Source organism: Ovis canadensis, chromosome 19 (assembly GCF_042477335.2).
Source record: "Ovis canadensis isolate MfBH-ARS-UI-01 breed Bighorn chromosome 19, ARS-UI_OviCan_v2, whole genome shotgun sequence".
NCBI lineage: Eukaryota > Metazoa > Chordata > Mammalia > Artiodactyla > Bovidae > Ovis > Ovis canadensis.
In genome coordinates this window covers 33,363,799-33,386,161 of record NC_091263.1, presented here as the reverse complement: position 1 = coordinate 33,386,161, position 22,363 = coordinate 33,363,799, and the positions used below count along the sequence as shown (strand labels likewise).

Here is a 22,363-nt window from a genome sequence, read left to right as displayed (position 1 = left end):
CCAAGATCCTCTAGGGGGAAATGGAATCATTGTCTGTCATATCTGTATTGTCATTGCTTAATGTAGTGCATGAGACGCAGAAATGGCTCGGTAAATGGCCTTTGAATCATGAGCCAGGAGAAATATAAGAGGATGTGAGAAGGATGGTATAAAGAAAGCCCACCTGTGTCAACTTCAAAATCCTGGCATAAAAGGAAGAAAATAGTCCCTGTAGTCTCATGTGTACTTTTCTTGATGAAAAAGTGCTTTTCATCTCCTTTGTCTTCCAGCAGTCCTGGATATAGAAGCTGAATCAAATAAACACTTCATTTGTCTCACTTTCCAAAGAAAACTTAACTTCTCAATGTAAAAATAAGCCAATAGGCTGTCTTAGACCATTCAAGCTATTAGAACCCAATGCCGTAGGCTCTGTGACTTACTATAAAATAAATGGATTTCACACAGTTCTGGAGGCTCAAATGTCCAAAATCATGACCCCAGCAGATTTGGTGTCTGGTGAAACCTGCTACTTGCTTCACAGATGTCTGTATTCTCCCTCTTTCCTAACTGGTACAGGAACTCTCTGGGGTCCCTTTCTAAGGGTATGAATCCTGTTCATGAGGGCTCTACTCTTACAACCTCATCACCTCCTAACAGCCCCCCTCCCCCACCAACACAGACATTCAGTCCATAGGATGTGCTGTTTGGTAGAAGCCACTTGTCTCTCAGCTTGTGGACTACTAAGTGTATGAGACAGTAGACTCAATTTCTGAAATAGCCTAATGTTGTTGGTATACCTGCGGATATAGACATCAGCACACATACATCTCAAGAGCTTTCTGCAGAACTCCTTAGGGCATGAAACAAATTCAGGAACAGTATGTGACTGCTTACTTAGATGTAGTATGAAGGCTAGCAAAGAATCACCCGCCCAAATATGTCACGTCCACCACATCTTCTGAGCTGGCAACTGAGCATAAGAGTCCAACTATTTGTGTTGTTTCCTTAGATTAACATGGAGGTGTCAAAGAGATGAGTGTTCAGCTCTTTATTGGACAGTATGTGCCTGGAAACAAAACTTGTGAGCTTATACTCAGTCTTTAGGGAGTGGTAACCCAGGTCTCTGTAGTACAGAGGTTGGCTTTTTAGTCTGACTTCACTTGGTGTTCACCTGGAGACATATTTGGCTTGGTCTTGATAAAATAAGTACGGGAGAGGACATGCCAGTGAGTAAGGGTTTCATGAACCTGGGCATGGAGACGTTATGCAAGAGAAATCTGAAAGCCACGTGAAATAAGATCTTCTTTGTCTTATAATGAAGATCTGAAAGGCAATGCTAGAATCCCAAGCAAAATATTACTTAACCAGTGTCACTGTTTCCTACAGTGTTACTGGAGGGGTGCAGATTCTGCAGTGTGTGGAGATGATAAATGTTATAAGAGGAGACAAAATTATTTGGTCTGGACTCCAATGAATTAGAAAGCACTGTCTTAAATCAAAGCATGTTCTCTCCTTAATAGCATTACTTCTCAGGGTCTTTAATAAACTAATGTGCATTGTGGCTCCCCTGACACTGTGATATTGAACCGTGTGGTTTTCTATGTTCAAAAGATAATGTTGCAGTGCTCATATTCATCAGAATGAAATACAGGATAATGGTGCTAAATAATCTGTATAAAAACAGTTTCTATCCTCTAGTTCAGAAAATGGAACCAAGAGATTCAGAGGCTTAGGGGTAAAAAAAAAAAAAAAGAAAGAAACTAGAAAGGAGGGAAAAGAAAAGCAGAAAAAGAAAACAGGAAATTAAATGCTCTTCCTGTCTCCATGGGTAAACTTAACTGATCAGCATGCTTCCCCACTTACCTGGCAGAGAGCATGACTCAGCCCAGGTGAGTGGGTGAAAAGCAATTTGCAAGTTGTCTGGAGTGTGAAAACCTAAGCTGAATGGCTGAGCTGGATAGAAAAGAAGATTTAGTAGCAGGGATAGGAGGACTTCTTTTGTTCTTGCATGTATATTTAAGCAAGTCAGAGTTGGGAGGCTCAAACAAAAAGGAAGAATAAGGAGCATTCAATGGCAATAAAAGGAAGCATCTTCTCCTACGGATTTATACCTTTATGTCTTTCTCGGAATAGAATTTGTCCAAGTTCCATTCCACCTTTCAGGCTCTATAGGAGATTTTTTTAAATGCATAGTAGCCCTATTATCCCAGTGGAAGTGGAGGAGGTAGAATAATATAGATAAAATGCCAAGAGATTTCAAAAGAAAGTAAGGACATCAGAGAAGGACATCAGAGAGGACATCAGCTTGGAGGCATCAGAGAAGATTTGGGTTATTTGAATGGTTGCAGAATTAGGGGAAAAACATGACAGATAAAATGATGTATATAAACTAAATAATGCCAATGAGGAGCCATGGGGTCTTGAAGAGAAGCACAACCGTTTACTAGAAGAAAAATGGATGTTGAGGGCTGGAGACTGATGAGGCTGGAGGAAAGGTTTAGGGGTTTGCTCTGCAGTGACTTGAAGGCTGAAATGCGGCATCTGCACTATCTCAGATGGACAGTGACTTGGATCCAGGGCGCAGCGGTGCCGCAGGATAAAGAGTGAGGCGCTAGAGGATGGTCGCATCCCAGATCATGTCCAAACCCCGAGGACAGCCACCAGGCATAGGTTCTTGGATTCACACAAGCAAGAATTCAAGAACAAGGCATAATGAAGCGAGAGAAGGTTTGTTCAGGGAGGAAATGCGCTCCGTAGACAGAATGTGAGCCATCTCAGGAAGCAAGAGAGGACCCAGGGCATGGGGCTGTCCATTTTTATAGGGGTGGGTGATTTCATAGGCGATAAGTAGAAGGTATATTCCTGCTATTTTGGGGATTTCCAGGAATTGAGCCATCACCCACTTTTTGACCTTTATGGTCATGGCGCCTGTGGGTGTGTCACTTAGCTTGCTGGTGTGTTACTAATGATTTGAGCGTATACCACAGCTCAAGGTCTAGTAGACATCCGTTCCTCTGCCATCTTGGACCTGCTTGCTTCTAATCAGTTTTTGTCATGTCCTCAGGCTATGTCATTCTTTTAAAGGTTGCACCCTGCCCCCTTCCTGTCTCAGTAGAAAGGAGGGAAAAGAAAGGAGACATAATAAATGTTACTGGAAGGGAAAGAACTATTTGTTCAGGACTCCAGTGAATTAGAAAGCTTGACAAATAGCCCCAGTGAGTGAGCTGATAGTCCAGGCACAGGGTGGCCTAGAAACAACATAAATGTGGTGTCTCTCTGGGTGGAGGGAAATGAACCCAGAAGTAAACACCCAGGTGGTTAATTTCAGGTAGTGACTTACAGTGAAGAGAAATAAAGCAAAGTAAAGGAATAAGAAAATGACAGGGACGGTTGACATCAAAGAGAGTAATTAAGAGAACACGATAATGCAACTTTAATAGAGCAGCATTTAGGGACAAAGAGGAAAGGGGTTTATGGAAATAAATTGGAACAACTTATGCCATTTTTTCAGGGGAGCAAGGTGGAAAGGGTGTCAAAGATGACAGTATAGTCACTAATAATAATAATTGCGGTGGACATAACTCATTTGGTTTTTTACCATGGCCAATACTGTCTGCTTCACATATATTACTTTTCTCATTAATTCTGAAACCAAATCCAGTACCAAATTAATTCTAAGAGACAGTTTTGGATGAAGTATAAAAGAATAAATTGATTGATTTGCCAGATAAAAAGGTGCACAGTGACCTAGTACCCTCCAAAATCATTGCAGATGGTGATTGCAGCCATGAAATTAAAAGACGCTTACTCCTTGGAAGGAAAGTTATGACCAACCTAGATAGCATATTTGAAAGCAGAGACATTACTTTGCCAACAAATGTCCATCTAGTCAAGGCTATGGTTTTTCTAGTAGTCATGTCTGGATGTGAGAGTTGAACTGTGAAGAAAGCTGAGCGCCAAAGAATTGATGCTTTTGAACTATAGTGTTGGAGAAGGTTCTTGAGAGTCCCTTGGACTGCAAGGAGATCCAACCAGTCCATCCTAAAGAAGACCAGTCCTGGGTGTTCATTGGAAGGACCGATGCTAAAGCTGAAACTCCAATACTTTGGCCACCTCATGAGAAGAGTTGACTCATTGGAAAAGACTCTGATGCTGGGAGGGATTGGGGGCAGGAGGAGAAGGGGACGACAGAGGATGAGATGGTTGAATGGCATCACCGACTCGATGGACATGAGTTTGAGTAAACTCTGGGAGCTGGTGATAGACAGGGAGGCCTGGCGTGGTGCAGTTCATGGGGTCGCAAATAGTCGGACACGACTGAGCGACTGAACTGAACCGAACTGAATGGGGGTGAGGAATGGCATGAGGAGTTTTGAAGTCAAAGGGAAGGGTTGTTGATAAAAATTAAGGTGCCTGAAGGACCTGAGTACATTCAATCAGGAAATCTTCTGGCTTCAGCAGATGATGCGTGAACTGGAACTTTCTCTGGAATGAATGGAGTTTCATCAGGTAGTCAAGACTTTCCATTTGGTGGGGGTTTTAGTTCTGCAGAAGAGCTCAAGAGACTGTTAGGTATATCCCTGGAGGAGAAACCAGGATGCTGTCCTGAGGCTATGCTATTCTTTGCTCCCATATCACTGCAACCTGTCCCTTCCCTATTTAGTATCTGTTTGAATCTGCTCTTTGGAATTCAGGGAAGGGGACACAGAAAATCTTTTCTTTCCAGGAGCCCCATAGAATCATCCTCAGTTTCAACTCTACGAGGTAATCCATGGAGTTGCAAAGAGTCAGACAGGACCGTATGACTGAAGAATAGTTCAGTTCAGTTGCTGAGTGGTGTCTGACTCTTTGTGACCCCATGGACTGCAGCATGTCAGGCCTCCCTGTCCATCACCATCTCCCAGAACTTACTCAAACTCATATCCATCGAGTCGGTGATGACATCCAACCATCTCATCCTCTATCATCCCCTTCTCCTGCCTTCAATCTTTCCTAGCATTAGAGTCTTTTCCAGTGAGTCAGTTCTTCACATCAGGTGGCCAAAGTATTGGAGCTTCAGCTTCAGCATCAGTCTTTCCAATGAATATTCAGGGCTGATTTCCTTTTGGATGGACTGGTTGGATCTCCTTGCAGTCCAAGGGACTCTCAAGAACCTTCTCCAACACCACAGTTCAAAAGCATCAGTTCTTCAGCACTCAGCTTTCTTCACAGTCCAACACTCACATCCAAACATGACTACTGGAAAAACCATAGCCTTGACTAGATGGACTTTTGTTGGCAAAGTAATGTCTCTGCTTTTTAATATGCTATCTAGGTTGGTCATAACTTCTTCCAGGGAGCAAGTGTCTTCTAATTTCATGGCTGTAATCACCATCTGCAGTGATTTTGGAGCCTCCAAAAATAAAGTCTGACACTGTTTCCATTGTTTCCCCATCTATTTCCCATGAAGTGATGGGACCGGATGCCATCATCTTTGTTTTCTGCATGTTGAGCTTTAAGCCAGCTTTTTCACTCTCCTCTTTCACTTTCATCAAGAGGCTCTTTAGTTCCTCTTCACTTTCTGCCATATGGGTGGTATTATCTGCATATCTGAGGTTATTGATATTTCTCCCGGCAATCTTGATTCCAGCTTGTGCTTCCTCCAGTCCAGCGTTTCTCATGATGTACTCTGCATAGAAGTTAAATAAGCAGGGTAACAATATACAGCCTTGACTGAAAAACAAGAACAAATCATAACTGTGCTTCATAGATGAAAAAAATAAGGTTCAGAAAGTTCAAATGACTTGACCAGTGTCACTCTGCTAGGATTTGAACCCATGTCTGTTGTAGTCCAAGGCATGTGTGGTAAGATTTAGAAAATGAGAAGGAAGGCAATACTTACAGGGTCTGAAATGCCATTATTGCATTAATTGCTGATACTATGTGACTGTAAGAATAAGAGCTCAAGAGAGAGGCGAGGCCTGACAATGGCCATCTTGAAGTTTTTGCCTGGATTAAGTTGATCATTGAAACCAAAATATCATAGTCATAACATTCCAGTAAAAATAATAATTATTTATAAAGCTATTCAGGCACTTGCCTTACACATGTTATTTCTTTTATAACAAATGTCTCAGTCATAACAAATAAGGTTGGGCAACGGATGCTCCAAATTGTTGACTCGCCTTTGGTCGCAGTGTCTGGAGAGACGAAACCCTCCTTTGAACCCAGGAAAGGCTGCCTTCCTAGCTACTGTTCTTTCTATTTTGAGCTGTAGCTAAGTTTACCAGGGGAGAATGTACAGAGAACAGTCAGCAACCTATTGAAGTCCAGTTGTGGCCTTGTCTGCAGACTGTTTTTTTTGTTTTTTGTTTTTTTTTTTTCCCACTCTCCATGGTGTATTAATTATTTCCCACTACCTAGCAACTCAGTTCTCCAGATTTAATTCCCTTCCTTCCCTCAAAATGCCAAGGACATTTCAAGTGTAAACATCCACTCTATAGATGTGTGTGTATTAAATGAACAAAAAATAGATGAGACTCACATAAGTCCTTAAGAATCCTTTCATCAAGTCTAATTATAGTAAAAGTGTATGAAACTGCAGTTTTGGCTGGGGAAAAATCCCTTCTAGAGGAGGGGTCAATCTTTTCTCTCACCTCTTTCACCTGCCAGGGCTCTGGAGTCCACTCTCAGATACTGAGCATCCGTCACTGAATAAATGGACAGAAGCTCTGACCTCACGGAGTTTACAGAGGAGTTGGGGGACAGACTTTAATGAGTTGCATATTGGCATAATTACAAATGCTGCTAGAATCTTTGAAGAGGGATCCATGAGGGGTTATAAAAGGAGGAATCAACCCAGTGGAGGTGGGTGTCCTGAGCAAGAGTTGAGTGGGTCGAGGAGCTGCTGAACATCCTGTGACAGCAGAAGGGGCTCTGTGGGACACGATGCTTCATGGGACTCATGTAGCCAGCGGGGAGAAGCCACCTACTGTGTGTCCCTGACAGACAACACTTGCTAGCAGGTCTAAGAGCAAGAAGAAGTCACTGAGGAATAAACAAAAAGATGATGTGGTCAGATCTCCACGTAAATCTGTCTAGCTGTAGTCGGAGGATGGGAATAGAAAATGCCAGCAGGAAAGGGAGGCCAAGAAACCCCACAGAATGCTTTTGCAGAGGAGGTGTGATAACAAAGGTGAGAAAAGAGAATTCATTTCTCGAAAGTGTTCGTTCTTGTCTCCTCTGGTCCTAACCCAGGAAGCTTACTTACGATACAGTTTGTTGGATAAACTAGTTAACGTACATGAAGACAAGAGATAAATCCAGCACAGGTTGCTGATCACTTGGATATGGGAGGGGGAGTAAAGGAAGGGAAGAGGTCTAGGATGACACCACTCCTGGTTTATGGATTGATAAAGCTGCCACGTGCTAGGGCTTTGTTCTTCTCTTTTCATTTCCTCTGAGTCAGCCAGAGTTTTCTGCAAAAGACCAGATAGTAAATAAGTTGGGTTTTACAGGCCCTGCGTTCACAGCTCCTCCATTCTGTCATTGTAGCCTACAGTCAGCCATAGATAATATGTAAATGAACATTGTAGTGACGGGAGTCTGATAAAACTCCTCATGAAACCAGATGGTGGGCAGGATTTGGCTCACTGGGGCCATAGCTGGCCAGTCCCTGGTGCAGATCATGAGTTCAATTTTGACCAAGCTTGTTTGAGGTATTTTTGAGGTATATATGTGAATATGTTTATGTTATACATTATCCTTAAGTCTGTGCTTTAAAAAAAAAAAAAACTACTTTCAGTTGTCTTTGATAAATAAAGCACGATTAAATACCTAATGTTTATTGGTAAGCATCGTTTAGGGGACTGTGTCCCTGGAGAGGGACTAAATAAGAAGTGATTTGTGGTTAGCAGGTAAATTATAAGGAAATGGCTCCTCTCCTGGCAGTATTGTTTCCAAAAGAGATAGCTGACCAGTGTCAGCTCAGTGTGGCCATCTGAGTGTATGGTATTTTTGAAGAGTGTCAACACTGTGAAAAATTGAAGGTTCCACAGAAAGCTGATTCTTCTGGGGAAAAGATGAATAAAAGGAAGTTCTGAAGCCAAGTAAAGTCAACCCTCTGTAATTAGACGGATAGAAAGGTTTGATAAAGAAAGAGAAATCTACAGTTACTGTAGGGGTAAACTGTTCAGTCAGTCTGGGAGCTTTTAATTATGCAAATGTAACAAGAACTACCCCATTTTCTACTGTGTTTAAGGAAAATGCAAGCATTGAAACAGTAAATGCAGATCATTTAGGCAGAATTGTTGTGAAATCTGTTCTTGATGTGTAATTTAATATATATTTATATGGACATATAATTTGATTTGTGTTCCTGTAGACTTTGTTTTTTGGAGCAAGAATTATTTCTTACTCCCACCCACATCGTTTGTTTATGTGCTGGGCCTCTGTAGGCATTTTCTGTTATTTGGCCAGTAACATTATGAAACATAAGTCTGGAGACCTTTCTGAACTGTGGAAATTTGTAATTCCACTACAGCTCCATACTTTCCCATTAAATCATAAAAAGAGCATAACTACATTTTAGGCAACCTTCTCAGACTTTCATTAAAAGCACATTAAAAGAGCTAGAGCATCGTAAGGTCAAGAATAGAAACCTGCAGTCACTAGGTTCTCTAAACAATACAAATATTTTCTTCCAAATCCCATCCCTTCAGAGAGTATAGTTCATCAGTTCCCAAACTTGTCTACATATTATCAGAGGAGCTTTTAAACACAATGCTGCCCCAAGAAGATCCCCAAGTGATTCAGATGTACAGGCAAGCTTGGGAACAGCTGTTTATCAGAAAAAAAAGTCTCAGTAACAATACAGAACTATCTTCATCTTGGAGCTCAAGGGACTTGATAGTGAGATGAAGCTCTGAGTCCCTCTGTGGATGCCCAGTGACTACTGTAGTTAAAAGCCAATCTTTTACATACTCTTTTATGTATTAATCTTTTATGTACAGTTTTATGAAGCAAGTGCGTGGTACTTTCTTCCTTGAGTCCATTAAAAATGATGAATTGTACAAGTAATTACACATTTTGAATATGTAGTATCTGAATTAAGTGTGTTTATAGCAGTCCTGAAATTCTGGTTTATAGTCCAGTGATGCAGCCTAAGGTTTAATAATCAGGACTGAGTCTCAAATAAAAAAAAGAAAAAGACATAGACGTGCTACAGAACTCCTTGTGAAGCCGTTTCCCCCTGCCTACTCCACACTGGAACCTAAAGCTGGTTCTTTTCTAGTTCTAGGTATTCTACCTTCCTGTGCGTTTTTCCTAGAAAGATGTTTCCATAAATTAGACAGGACAAATATATTTTAATGAACAAATGGTGTTTTAATAGAAAGCTCTTTTTTAAATTAGCTCATTCTGTTGTGGTTTTAATAAGCAAAAATAATATTGCAGGGATTTGGGCAATAAAAGCACCAGCCAGCCTGCTCTACAGAGTATGTGCTGGAAGGGTGCAAATGGAATTTCAGTGAAGAAAATATCTCTGGAGTGACACAATTTTCTTTCAAAGAGAAAACGTCTGTATGGGGAAGGGAACAGATCTCTTCTAGATAAAAATGGATGCACTGAACAGTGTTTATAAAAATCCTCTCAGTTTGATTCCTGCGTTTGGCAGTAAGACAGAAACTCATTGGGTTTTATTTTAAATTCCAGTGATTATAATGTTTCTGCGCCCCCTGTGGAGTATAGAGCCAGACCCTTTCTTTCTTTGCCAGCACACGTGCTAAGAAACTTCAGCTGACAGGTGCTTTTTCATTGTCTTTGTATGAGCCAGAAGCAGTGGGGTCACAGCTGATTTTCTGAGTCCAGGTCTTCCCCACCCTCTTTTCTGAGTGTTTTCAGGAGACAAAACCAAGTGCTTCTGATTACATGTAATTCACAAATTTGCTTTTCTTCTGGAACTCTCTACTCCTCGTTCAAGAGCCTGAATTATTGGCTAACTGTCCACTAGTTTCAGGCCTTCACACACCAGATGCAGAAATAAGAAAGCGTATTAGTTAGAATGTTTGACTGTAAGGAGTAGGGTACCCATGAGGTACTGGTTAACCAATGGAAGTTTATCATTTCATGTTCACAATTCAGGGTTGGGTGGTACCAGTATTGGTCCATTTGGTTGACATCATGATGCCACTGTTAAAAAATGGTTAAAGACAATTTCGGTGGTACCAGCGCACTTTACTTTACGCTTTGTGGACAGTCTCCTTTCAGAGAACTGCCAAATGGGGTGGAAAGCAGAAAGCTCCTATAGGATAAAAAATGAAGAACAAGGAAAAGACATATAAAAATTATCTGATCAGCCCACGTAGTCTTTTTGGGGTGAGAAGCTCCTGAATTCACTTAGCCTTTGAAGATTGGCTGATGGCTAAGTGGACATACTGCATTTCTGGCTGAATGAAGCTTGTCTATAGGAACGTGAAAGTTGTATAAGTGTTGGCTTACTAACATCACATCCCATAGAGGAGTGGCTCCATGTGGACCCTAGAAAGTTATTTCAACTCCATCAAAGATACAAATTCCATTTTGGTTTTCTTTTACTAGGCTCAGCATGTTGGGTTTGTTCTTTCCAGTTGTTTCTTCGTGGTGGCAAAATGGCTGCTTCAGCTCCACATATCACATCAGCACACATCAAAGACTGATGACACCATGTCAATTCTTTGTGTCTTTTCTTCAAAGGGTGAAGAACACTTTGCTTGGACACCACAAAAGACTTACTTTTGTTTTCATTAGCCAGAATTGCCTAATTTTCTCTTTATTAAACTTTTGATTCACTTACTTATAAAAATCTATGTGCCATACATGGTATTAATTAAATGGTACTAGCTCTACAGATCTGTTCTCTTGCCAAGAGCTGAGATCTCAACAGGCCTTCTCCGTGAGCCAGCTACTGAGCTGATCCAATCTCCTTTAACCATAAACTTTGGGTGCCCAGGAGGAAGGTGCATCCTTATCAGGGAATTTAGAACTATGTCTTCTACATAAGATGATGGTGACCATCCTAACCTTTTTTCTAGTCTTTGTCAACCTGAAATAAATAGACTGACATACATTATTCCAGCAAAGATGGGTTTATTTGAACAAGGGAATTATAATTTGGAATCTGAAACTATGGCAAGCCACATGCAAGACTCCTCACAGCAAGGGAAGGAGAATGCTTATAGCGGGAAAAAGAAATTGGAGGGAGGCCAAAGGGTCCGTGGCTTTTCATTGGCTGACTCCTTGCCAGGGAAGAGAAGTCTTCCTCCTGTTGAGTTCATCTGTGGGCACAGGGCTTGGAATCCCCCCTTTTTGGTTACCTGACACTCTTTGAGATTTCTTTTCTTTTTTTCCACATCTTTCTGCAATTTTATTTTGCTTTCTGGCTAACTGAAACACAGTTTTGTTGCAGAGTTCAGAGCAAACTTCAAATTTGCATTCTTTCTAGCCTTTTGACAAGCCAATTGACACTATAGTTGCGTATTTGACAAAGGATGAGATGGTTGGATGGCATCACCAGCTCAATGGAGATGAGTTTGAACAAACTCCAGGAGATAGTGAAGGACAGGGAAGCCTGGTGTGCTACAGTCCATTGGGTTGCAAAGAGTTGGACATGACTGAGTGATTGAACAACAACAAATCCATAGCCCTGAATTATTATTCTCTTTTAAATAGGTGCCCATGGCATTTGCAGCTGTTTATTCTTATTAAACAGACTCTGAATTTGTGTGGATAGGTAGAGATATAGACAAATCATGTCTATCGCTTTAACAAAATTCTCACTAACTGGAGTTCTTAAAGGTTAGTCAGTCCATTTATGGAACATAGATTATATTTTCAATAATGATTCTTGTTGTCAAAGCAAGTAAATGGCTTTTGTTCATTTGGAGCAAGAGGCAACTTTGCTGCTTAAATATATACAATTAAATTGAGTGGAGATCTACTTTAAATGAAAATTGAAAACAAATTAAGTAATCAGTCAATGTAATGTTTGTGGTTATAGCTTTTGTATATATTTGGTTAAGTCTGAGGGAAGAAAATCTGTTCAACTTTGCTGACCATTTTGTTTAAAAGGAAGAGGGTGTTGCAAGATGGCAACATTTGAAATTGGCTTTAAAATATTACATATAATGATAATTTGTTTTTATATTTGAGCCCTACAGCTGTTCCATAGATCAAGTTTAATCATATGACATTTTAGTTTCCACTCATGTTGGAATCAGGCAATCTCAAGCTTAGCTAATGAAATTTATTTGTAAGGTTTTTTTTGTTGTTGTAAATCTTCCTTACTGATCATGAGTAGGGCCTTTTACTTTGACATTTGGAAACATTTGTATTAATAATAACAATTTTTTTAGGCTCCCACTTCTTGAAATTGGACATTTGTAAAGTTAATGCATGTCTCTTTCCCTCTTATTACAAATTATTTCCTTAATTTTATGATTTTGGGACAGCTGCCAGTGACTTACTGGCTCAAAAATGATGATGTTGAGAAAGAAATGATTATGTTTTAAATTTCGTTAGATTTATTAGTGCTGACTTGGGCTTTGTCCTCATGCAAATGAGTTCATAGAAGTCATCCGAAGATTCTTGGGTCTCTGATTAAAGTTTAAATTCAACCACTAGAAGGTTATATTTTATAAAGTTTAATCTTTGAACCATTCTTTTTTTCCAGAGTTAACTACATTTGATTTGGATGTTAAATGTAGTTCTCATTCAAGTTTTGATGGAAATATCACACCCTACTATACACTGCATCCTGTTTTAACACAGCAATGGAGTTTCACTGTGCAATAAATTAGTAACCCCCCCTTATCTCTTAAAAGTAGGCATTTTTTAAAAGTCTCAGACTTTCCAGTATCTTTCTAATCTATATTTTAGTTCAAATATCATAAAAATTTAATTAACTAGATATGGGGATTATCAGCCAAATTTTTCATTGGAATTTATTCTGTATTTTTCTCTTTTAAGTGAATCTTTTTGCAGATTACAGATACTGAAGTTATTTATTTAGCTGGTATATTCTTCAGGACCCTTCAGTTCAGTTCAGTCACATCCAACTCTTTGCGACGCCATGGACTGCAGCACACCAGGCTTCCCTGTCCGTCACCAAATGTCCTGACTCCAGGACATTATATAAGTAATATAAAAGCAGTTCAAAGTATTTCAGCATCGCAGAATTTCCTGGCTCACATAATGACACAATGTATGGAAAACCTGCTTCAGGCATAGCTATATCCAGAAGCCTAAGCAGGCTCATTGATAGAGAGTTCTTTTCAACTCTCTGCTCTGCTTTCCTTTATATTGGCTTCCTTCTCTGGCAAATGCCTTTCTTCTTATAGCCATGCACACCACATCCATATATCCTGGAAACTGCAAGTCCAGCAAAAACAAAGATTTTTGTCCTATGTAATCTCTATAAAAGTCACAAAGTTAAATTCTGTCTCATGCCATAATGACCCCATTCCTGATGCAGTCTCTGTGACTGGGAGGTTGGAATGTGTCAGTGTTTACAAGGTGTGATGGACAGAGAATCTATAGCGACACCATCTGAGATTTTGTTAGAAATACATACTCTCAAGTCCCCTCCTAGTCCCAGTGAATCAGAAAATCCGAGAGTGGGGCTCAGCATCAGTTAAGTTTAGTCACTCAGTCATCTCCAACTCTTTGTGACCCCATGAATTGCAGCACGCCAGGCCTCCCTGTCCATTACCAACTCCTGGAATTCACCCAAACTCTCGGTAATGCCAGCCAGCCATCTCATCCTCTGTCGCCCCCTTCTCCTCCTGCCCCCAATCCCTCCCAGCATCAGAGTCTTTTCCAATGAGTCAACTCTTCTCATGAGGTGGCCAGAGTTTTGGAGTTTCAGCTTTAGCATCAGTCCTTCCAATGAGCACTCAGGACTGATCTCCTTTAGGATGAACTGGTTGGATCTCCTTGCAGTCCAAGGGACTCTCAAGAACCTTCTCCAACACCACAGTTCAAAAGCATCAATTCTTCAGTGCTCAGCTTTCTTCACAGTCCAACTCTCACATCCATACATGACCACTGGAAAAATCATAGCCCTGACTAGATGGACCTTTGTTGGCAAAGTAATGTCTCTGCTTTTCAATATGCTATCTAGGTTGGTCATAACCTTCCTTCAAAGGAATAAGCATCTTTTAATTTCATGGCTACAATCACCATCTGCAGTGATTTTGGAGCTCAAAAAATGTCTGACACTGTTTCCACTGTTCCCCATCTATTTCCCATGAAGTGATGGGACCAGATGCCATGATCTTCATTTTCTGCATGTTGAGCTTTAAGCCAACTTTGTCACTCTCCACTTTCACTTTCATCAAGAGGCTTTTTAGTTCCTCTTCACTTTCTGCCATAAGGGTGGTGTCATCTGCATATCTGAGGTTATTGATATTTCTCCCAGCAATCTTGATTCCAGCTTGTGCTTCTTCCAGCCCAGCGTTTCTCATGATGTACTCTCCACTTAAGTTAAATAAGCAGGGTGACAATATACAGCCTTGACGTACTCCTTTTCTGATTTGGAACCAGTCTGTTTTTCCATGTCCAGTTCTAACTGTTGCTTCCTGACCTGGATATAGGTTTCTCAAGAGGCAGGTCAAGTGGTCTGGTATTCCCATCTCTTTCAGATATTTCTACAGTTTATTGTGATCCACACAGTCAAAGACTTTGGCATAGTCAATAAAGCAGGCTCAGCATACTGGGTTGTAAAAACCCCTCCAGGTAATTGTCAAAGAACCTCCCAATATCTCACAGGAAGCACATGGCGGGGGTGAAATTCAGAGGACTGATATCAGGAAAATAAAAATAGATGCTGTGCTGGAAAAGATGAGATTTCATCCCAGCGTTAAAACTCTTATTTGTATCTAATGCCGTTACTTCTCAGAAAACTGTTAATTATGAATTCCCCTCCAGAAAGCCAGTATTCTAATTAAGTAAGCATACTTTCATCTTCCTCTAGGATATAGTATTTCAGTTTAAATTTCATCTTCAAATAGGTACATGGCTAATCTTTAGAGGTTTCCAGACTGTATTATTTTCTTATCAAATGCCTCCAGAGCTACAATTAAAACTTTTGATAATGAACCTTATCACTCCTCTGTGAGAAATAGAATAGGTTCATTCAGTTCAAAACTTCTCAATGAAATGGCAGTGATGCTTACAGAATTTTAGAAAAAGTGGCTAGCTCTGACATATCTTCCCAAATAACTGAAAAACACTTTTGTTTTTTTAAAGCATCTAATAAGGGAAATGAATGTAGCATTTCATATTAAAGATTTTTAACTTAACTTGGGACATTTGCACTTATTATCCAGGAGACGGCAGTAGAGAGTGTGTCAGTAATCACTGACTAATTTTAAGAATCTTCTGAGTACTTGTTGAAAATAAAGCTCCAAAGGCTCCTTTTCAGGATATTCTTATTTTGGGGTTCTAGGTGGGAACAGGAAATTGGTGCTTCTGAAAGCTACTGCAGGGATTCTTATAGTCAGACATGCTTGGCACACTCTGTAGTAGTTTGGAGCGCTTCCCTGGTGGCTCAGATGGTGAAGCCTCTGCGGGCAATGCGGGAGACCTGGGTTGGATCCCTGGGTCGGGAAGAATGAGGATGCTACAATAAATGGTGTGGGTCGAATCTTGGTTGTAGCTTCTACCAGCTGGGGTTAGTTAGTTTACCTGGTCAGTTCTCACATGTTGCTGTAATTACTGGTTGATTTTTCCTCTTAACTAACCTGCCTGTTTCACCTCCTTGTTTCTTGCTACAGATAGAGGACATGCAATGGGGTAAGGGAGTCCGGGAGATCCCCGCCTCTGTGTGCACGATGCCCTGCAAGCCTGGGCAAAGAAAGAAGACGCAGAAGGGAACTCCTTGCTGCTGGACCTGTGAGCCCTGCGATGGCTACCAGTACCAGTTCGATGAGATGACATGCCAGCATTGCCCCTACGACCAGCGGCCCAATGAAAACCGAACTGGCTGCCAGGATATCCCCATCATCAAACTGGAGTGGCACTCGCCTTGGGCTGTCATCCCCGTCTTTCTTGCCATGCTGGGGATCATCGCCACCATATTTGTCATGGCCACATTCATCCGCTACAACGACACTCCCATCGTTCGGGCGTCTGGGCGGGAACTGAGCTACGTTCTGTTGACGGGCATCTTTCTCTGCTACATCATCACCTTCCTGATGATAGCCAAACCCGATGTGGCGGTGTGTTCTTTCCGGAGAGTTTTCTTGGGCTTGGGTATGTGCATCAGCTACGCAGCCCTCTTGACCAAAACCAATCGGATTTACCGCATATTTGAACAGGGCAAGAAATCAGTGACAGCCCCCAGACTCATAAGCCCAACATCGCAGCTGGCGATCACTTCCAGTTTAATATCAGTTCAGCTTCTCGGCGTTTTCATATGGTTCGGTGTTGACCCACCTAACATCATCATAGACTATGATGAACACAAGACGATGAACCCCGAGCAGGCCCGGGGGGTTCTCAAGTGTGACATTACGGACCTACAGATCATCTGCTCCCTGGGATATAGCATCCTTCTCATGGTCACGTGCACTGTGTATGCCATCAAGACTCGGGGTGTCCCAGAGAACTTTAATGAAGCCAAGCCCATCGGATTCACCATGTACACGACCTGTATAGTTTGGCTTGCCTTCATTCCCATTTTTTTTGGCACCGCTCAATCAGCGGAAAAGGTAAGTGAAAACGCACACCCCACCACACGTTTCAAAAACGTGTTTCTTTTTGTAAATATTGAAACCAGATTGAATGTATAGAGCGAGAGGTTTTAGAATGTAGAATGATATTCCCAAGACTAGACAAATCCTGAATTAGTACAGATGGATGCTGCAAAAGTCTAAAACCTGCATTGAGCTGAGCTACGTTCATTCCACTGGAAACCAACCAAAGGTAAGCCTTTTCAAGTTAACTTATTAGAGTGATTCAGTGTAGCAAGAGATTATCCAGCATAAAATAATCTGTCTCAACTACACCTTCGTATTCATTCATTACCCACTCCCTCTTCTTTCATAATTATTTCCTCAGGATGAGAGAGGAGGGACATAGTCCATTATTCCCAAGGATGAGGGTGATCGTTGCCAGCTCTCTTTCTTCCCAGCAGCTGTGTAGGCAACTCCTTGTGGGTTGGGTCATGTATTTGAGCTATACAACATCTATTTCTACATGGATCTCTAAATTGGTGGATATAGAACTTTGATTATGATTCTACTCTAGGCTCCTAACAGATGGATGTACATTAATTGTCTCAAATGATGGAATTAATGTAGCTGGATCAGCTATATTCAGCCATAAAAAAGTTTTCAAAATGACGGGGCTTTACTATGTTGGTCCAAGGTATGTTCAGTATCCATGCTCCCATCATATAGTTACATGTTTTATATGAGTCGGTGAGTTTAGCAGTTGTAATATGTTGAATCTTAATGCAATCAGTGTGTGTCTGTCTGGAGATTTGAATGTGGGCAAATTGTGCAGTGCTACAGTGTTGATTCTAAACGTGATTTATATATATCTGAGTTCTGTGCTTACCCATGTATGGTTGTGGGTATATGAAAATTGGGCAGCCCTAACAGGTTGATCTTAATGAGCTGTCTTGTCCTTTACTCACTGAAGTTGGCTCTGATTTGTTGGTAGAGCTGAAACGAGAACTGGGACTAAGCCCTCACCGGCATGCTCTAGAGAGAGAGTACAAGTGTAGCTTGATGAGATGTCAGCACATCAGATGTGGAGCCTGATTCCATGCTGCTTTGGAGAAGTCTGTTAAACATTCAAGGACTTAGTGCCTTAAATGGGGAAAACAAGGATTGAAGTCAAAATGTCTACACATTTACATATCCTTGCTTCTCAAATTAGTTGAATCTGACTGTTTACATTGTTACTTCTGTTCTCTGAATAATCATAGAAGGGATTAGTGGACTTTGGCTAGTTTTCCAACTGAAGATATGTCTTTCCCCTAAATGGTTTGATTCAGCAGCTAGAAGTTTGGGCTGTCTTTAAAATGAAAATGAAACCACATAGTATTCTAAAACCAAGGACTGTGAATGGTTCCAGATTATGGTTTGAGTCATAAAAGGAAGTTCTTAGAGTAAGTTCTTCTAAAATATATGCTTAAGGAGCAGAGTATGTGTCAGAAATGTGTTTCAAATTCATAATGCATGTGTACTGTGAAACCAACCTGAGTATCATTTCATTACTTTATCTATCCATGGGCCAGAGGAATAGTGACATGCCAGTTGGGGTAGTGAAATGCAGTATATGCCAGTTAGTTGATGACCATGGACATGTTCACGGGGAATGATGTGCAGCATCAAAGTCTATGGACGTGATAATTATTACCCGTGCGACAGGTTAAAAACAGGAAATCTTTTTCTTGGAAATTTATGCTTGAGAAATATGAAAGACAGGCATCACTGCAGTTGTTCTATAGATGAGCCTTGTTTTAATGAATATTTGGCAATATAGGTCTCTACCATTTTATTTCTGGTCATGACTCTGAATCTTGTCAGTTAAGATCAGTGGTATAATTTACCCATTTAAACACTTGAGAAGTATAGAAGTTTTCAGGATTTGAATGCACTGATTCTAAGTGTTCTAGAGGACATTGCATTGGGAGAACAGGATTACAGGAATAATTAAGCTGTCTTTAAGCAATGTGCTTTGTATACCAGGGTTTAGAAGGCATATATTTCTATTAGTGTATTCTCAATGGATTATGATGTTTTACATTGTCGATTCACAGTTAAAGGTACTCAAGTGCCAAATGGAAACTGAATTTTGTATGAAAATGTGCGTGCCTTTGTGGTAGGCATATGGCTAGAGAAGCATGAGTGATCAATTAAAAATATTTTTATTCTGTAAACAAAACCATGAAATTTGAATTGTGGAAGGCAGCAAATTGCAAAATGCAAAAAGACATCACACTGAAGGCGTTATTGCCAACCTAAAACATACAAAATCACAGTCCTTCCATTTTTGTTTAGATTTAAGAGCTGAAGTATTTCAAATGGAAGAATTCCGTTGTTATAAGACACACAGAAAAAGAAAGACTAAGCAATGAGCTCAGTAATAACTGTTTACCCTTTCAGGAAATTGAATTTGTTTTGATTATATAACGATATCTTTGTGAAACTTCTCATCAGTTGAGTTCATTAGCACAGCATAAAATACGAGTACGTACATTAGCACAGTACGAAAAGTATTGTCTTGCAAAACTTCAACCCTCATGAATTTGATTTTTGCTTTTGATAAGGGCACAGAATATGACCATTGTCTTCTCTTATCCTTGCTAACCTTGTGACTTCTAGAATGAGGATCTTGTGACGTGGCCAGGGATGGAAGAGGGAAACTCTAGCCATAAAATAATGTTTCCTTAACTAAGGATTAAACTTATGTGACTGAAATGATGCAAGGAAACACTGTAAATGGTAGAACACTAGCGCAGCAAGAGCTAGCTGGTCTAGAGAAGTGCTCTGATATCCTGCTGTTGCACACTGGCACAATCTGTGAGAGACGGGGTTGTCTTCATGGAAAACAGGCTTGGCTTGTGGGTATATCTTTACGAAGACTTGTGTGTGCACCCAGGGATGGAGGATGCAGGTTACCCTGCCCAAATCTGGGAAACCCTATAGATGCTATGTTTATCTGGGGTTTTTATCCAGTTGTCTGGAGAACTTTCTAGGTAAGCCAATATTTCATTTCTTACACATGGTCAAGAAGACAACTTTTATACCCATTGGCTCTACAAAAGCAATAAGTACCTTTTCCTTGGGATAAAAGGAAAGGGATCAGAGGTCCTGCCTAAGTATTTTTCTTCTAATCCACAAAAGGCTATGGTTTTTTCAGTAGTCATGTATGGATGTGAGAGTTGGAGTATAAAGAAAGCTGAGCACCGAAGGATTGATGCTTTTGAACTGTCGTGTTGGAGAAGGTTCTTGAGAGTCCCTTGGACTGCAAGGAGATCCAGCCAGTCCATCCTAAAGGAAATCAGTCCTGGGTGTTCATTGGAAGGACTGATGCTGAAGCTGGGACTCCAATACTTTGGCCACCTGATGTGAAGAGCTGACTCATTTGAAAAGACCCTGATGCTGGGAAAGATTGAGGGCAGGAGGAGAAGGGGATGCCAGAGGATGAGATGATTGGATGGCATCACCGGCTCGATGGACATGGGTTTGGGTAGACTCCTGGAGTTGGTGATGGACAGGGAGGCCTGGCATGCTGTGGTTCATGGCGTCACAAAGAGTTGGACACGACTGAGCGACTGAACTGAACAAAAGACACTCTCTAAATATCTTGTGATTTCTAATTTAAGCACCTTTGGGAACAAATTAATTCTCATGCCAAACAAATTGGGGATCCATCAAAGAACCAAAAGGTCAGAAAGATACTCTCCATGGTCAGAGACAAAGTATAGAGTCAGAAGGTCTGAGTAAAGCATCAACGTCGTAGTTTGGACTGGAGCCCTTAAAAGCTAGGCCCAAGGCACTGGCTCTGAACCAGATATAACAAGAGAGCAGGCAGGGAGATGTGTTCCCCAGGAGTATTTCCTGAAGGACTGGAACTACACACCAGACCTTCTGATCTTTCATTGGTAGCAGATTACACCCCAGAATCTGAACACAAAGCAAGACCCAGCCCAGTAGCAGAAATACTAGGCAGGGAGATAATCTTTCCCTAATCCATGCCCAAGGCAGACATCACTAATCAGTCATGGCACGCTTCCCCTGAAATCCTGGAGTGGTCTTAAAATCCATATCGTTACATTGTTTAGGCAACCTCTACCAATGCATCTGAACTGGAAGGAACTTGACATGTGCTATTTCTGACTTAGTGTTGGGTTCCAACGAATGACTGCTGATACCTCTTCCCATTGAGCTGTTTGTTGTCACTATGCTAAAGACATTGAACAGTTTTCATTAAGATTAATCTGATTAAAGGCAAAGAATAGTCAGGGAAATGGGATGTGCTTTAATTAGTCTTCCTTTTGTCTCTGATCATACATCTCTTTTTTAAAAATTGCCCAGTGCCGTGCAGGAAGGAAAAGACCTAGTTCTCTTGGAAAGTAATAGATCACTTTATGCTTCAGTGCTATTTGAACTGATTAAAAATTTCTCTTGGTTTTCCAGCAATTGAAAGAACTATTGTAAAATACCTAGTATGTTCCTAGTGCTCTGTGAAGGTCTCTGATGCAGATGTAAAGACGACACCATCCTTGTAGGATGGGAACGGGAAGCTAGTGGTCCACACAGGCCTTTTAAAAATATTACCTAGTGTAGGATAAACTATAGTTGTCACACACAAAGTACAAGATGGACACACAGAGAAAGGGACCTCCAGTTAAGTGTCAGGAAAAATGGGATAAAGAACCAGAAGTTAACAAGCAGAGGAAGTGCTAAGACAATCCAGTAAGAAATTATATCCAATGTGAATAAATAAAAGGAAGCTGCTTTCAACATATGGTCTGTGGAGTGAGGAATTAAGACTGCACTTAGGATATTTTGACTTTGCAAACCTGAGAGGGTGTAATAATAAAATTTAATTAGAACCTCATCATATGGGCAATGTTTGACACAATGTGAACCCCATGTTTCCTTCTCATATCAAGCTTTTGGCATGAATCACATCTTTTGGGTGGGCCAAGTGATTTTAAATACTGTAGCGTGTGAACTGAAAGCCCCAGTGTTCTTTCTTAGTATGAAATACTGCCTTATGCATATGCTGAGTTAGGCGTGGTCTTCCCTGGGATGTGGGGTTTCCCCGGTGGCTCAGGTGGTGAAGAATCTGCCTGCAATACAAGAGACCTGCGTTCGATCCCTGACTCTGGAAAATCCCCTGAAGAAGGGAATAGCAACCCCCTCCAGTATTCTTGCCTGGAGAATTCCATGGACAGAGGAGCGTGGTGGGCTACAGTCCATTGGGTTGCAAAGAGTCAGACATGAATGACTGAGTGACTGACACTTGTTCCCTGTGATGCAACCCCCACCTTCTTCTCCGGTTTTGGGGGCCTAAACTCTGAAACAGAGATAATGAGGAAGTGGAAGATTAACAAATCCAAACTGTGAAGGGCTGTGTTTGGAGCTTGTCCTTTAAGCTATGGAGATCCATGAAAAGTTTCCAAGTGTGGGAGGAATGTGAGCATAGGATATCTTGGAAAGTGAATCCCAGCAACAGTACTGGAGGATGAACCAAGGTGAGGCGACTAGGTGACTAGTTGAGTAGCTATTGTCATACGTGGATAAAAAGGCATTGGCTTGAAGGAAGCCTGAGGGACTAGAAAAGATAGAGCAGGTCTAAAAGCTGTTTTGAATGGTTTGAACACTAAAAGAATATGTAAATAAGTTTT

At 41.0% G+C, this 22,363-nt stretch overlaps 1 protein-coding gene across 1 annotated transcript in view; it reads left to right on the top strand.

Moving 5' to 3' along the window:
- The window catches only part of GRM7 (glutamate metabotropic receptor 7), a 909,573-nt gene that overhangs the window by 743,937 nt on the left and 143,273 nt on the right, over positions 1 to 22,363 (top strand). The window contains exon 9 of the mRNA XM_069562189.1: positions 15,768 to 16,703. Coding sequence (XP_069418290.1) covers positions 15,768 to 16,703 — 936 coding nt within the window. The remainder of the gene's footprint in view (positions 1 to 15,767; positions 16,704 to 22,363) is intronic.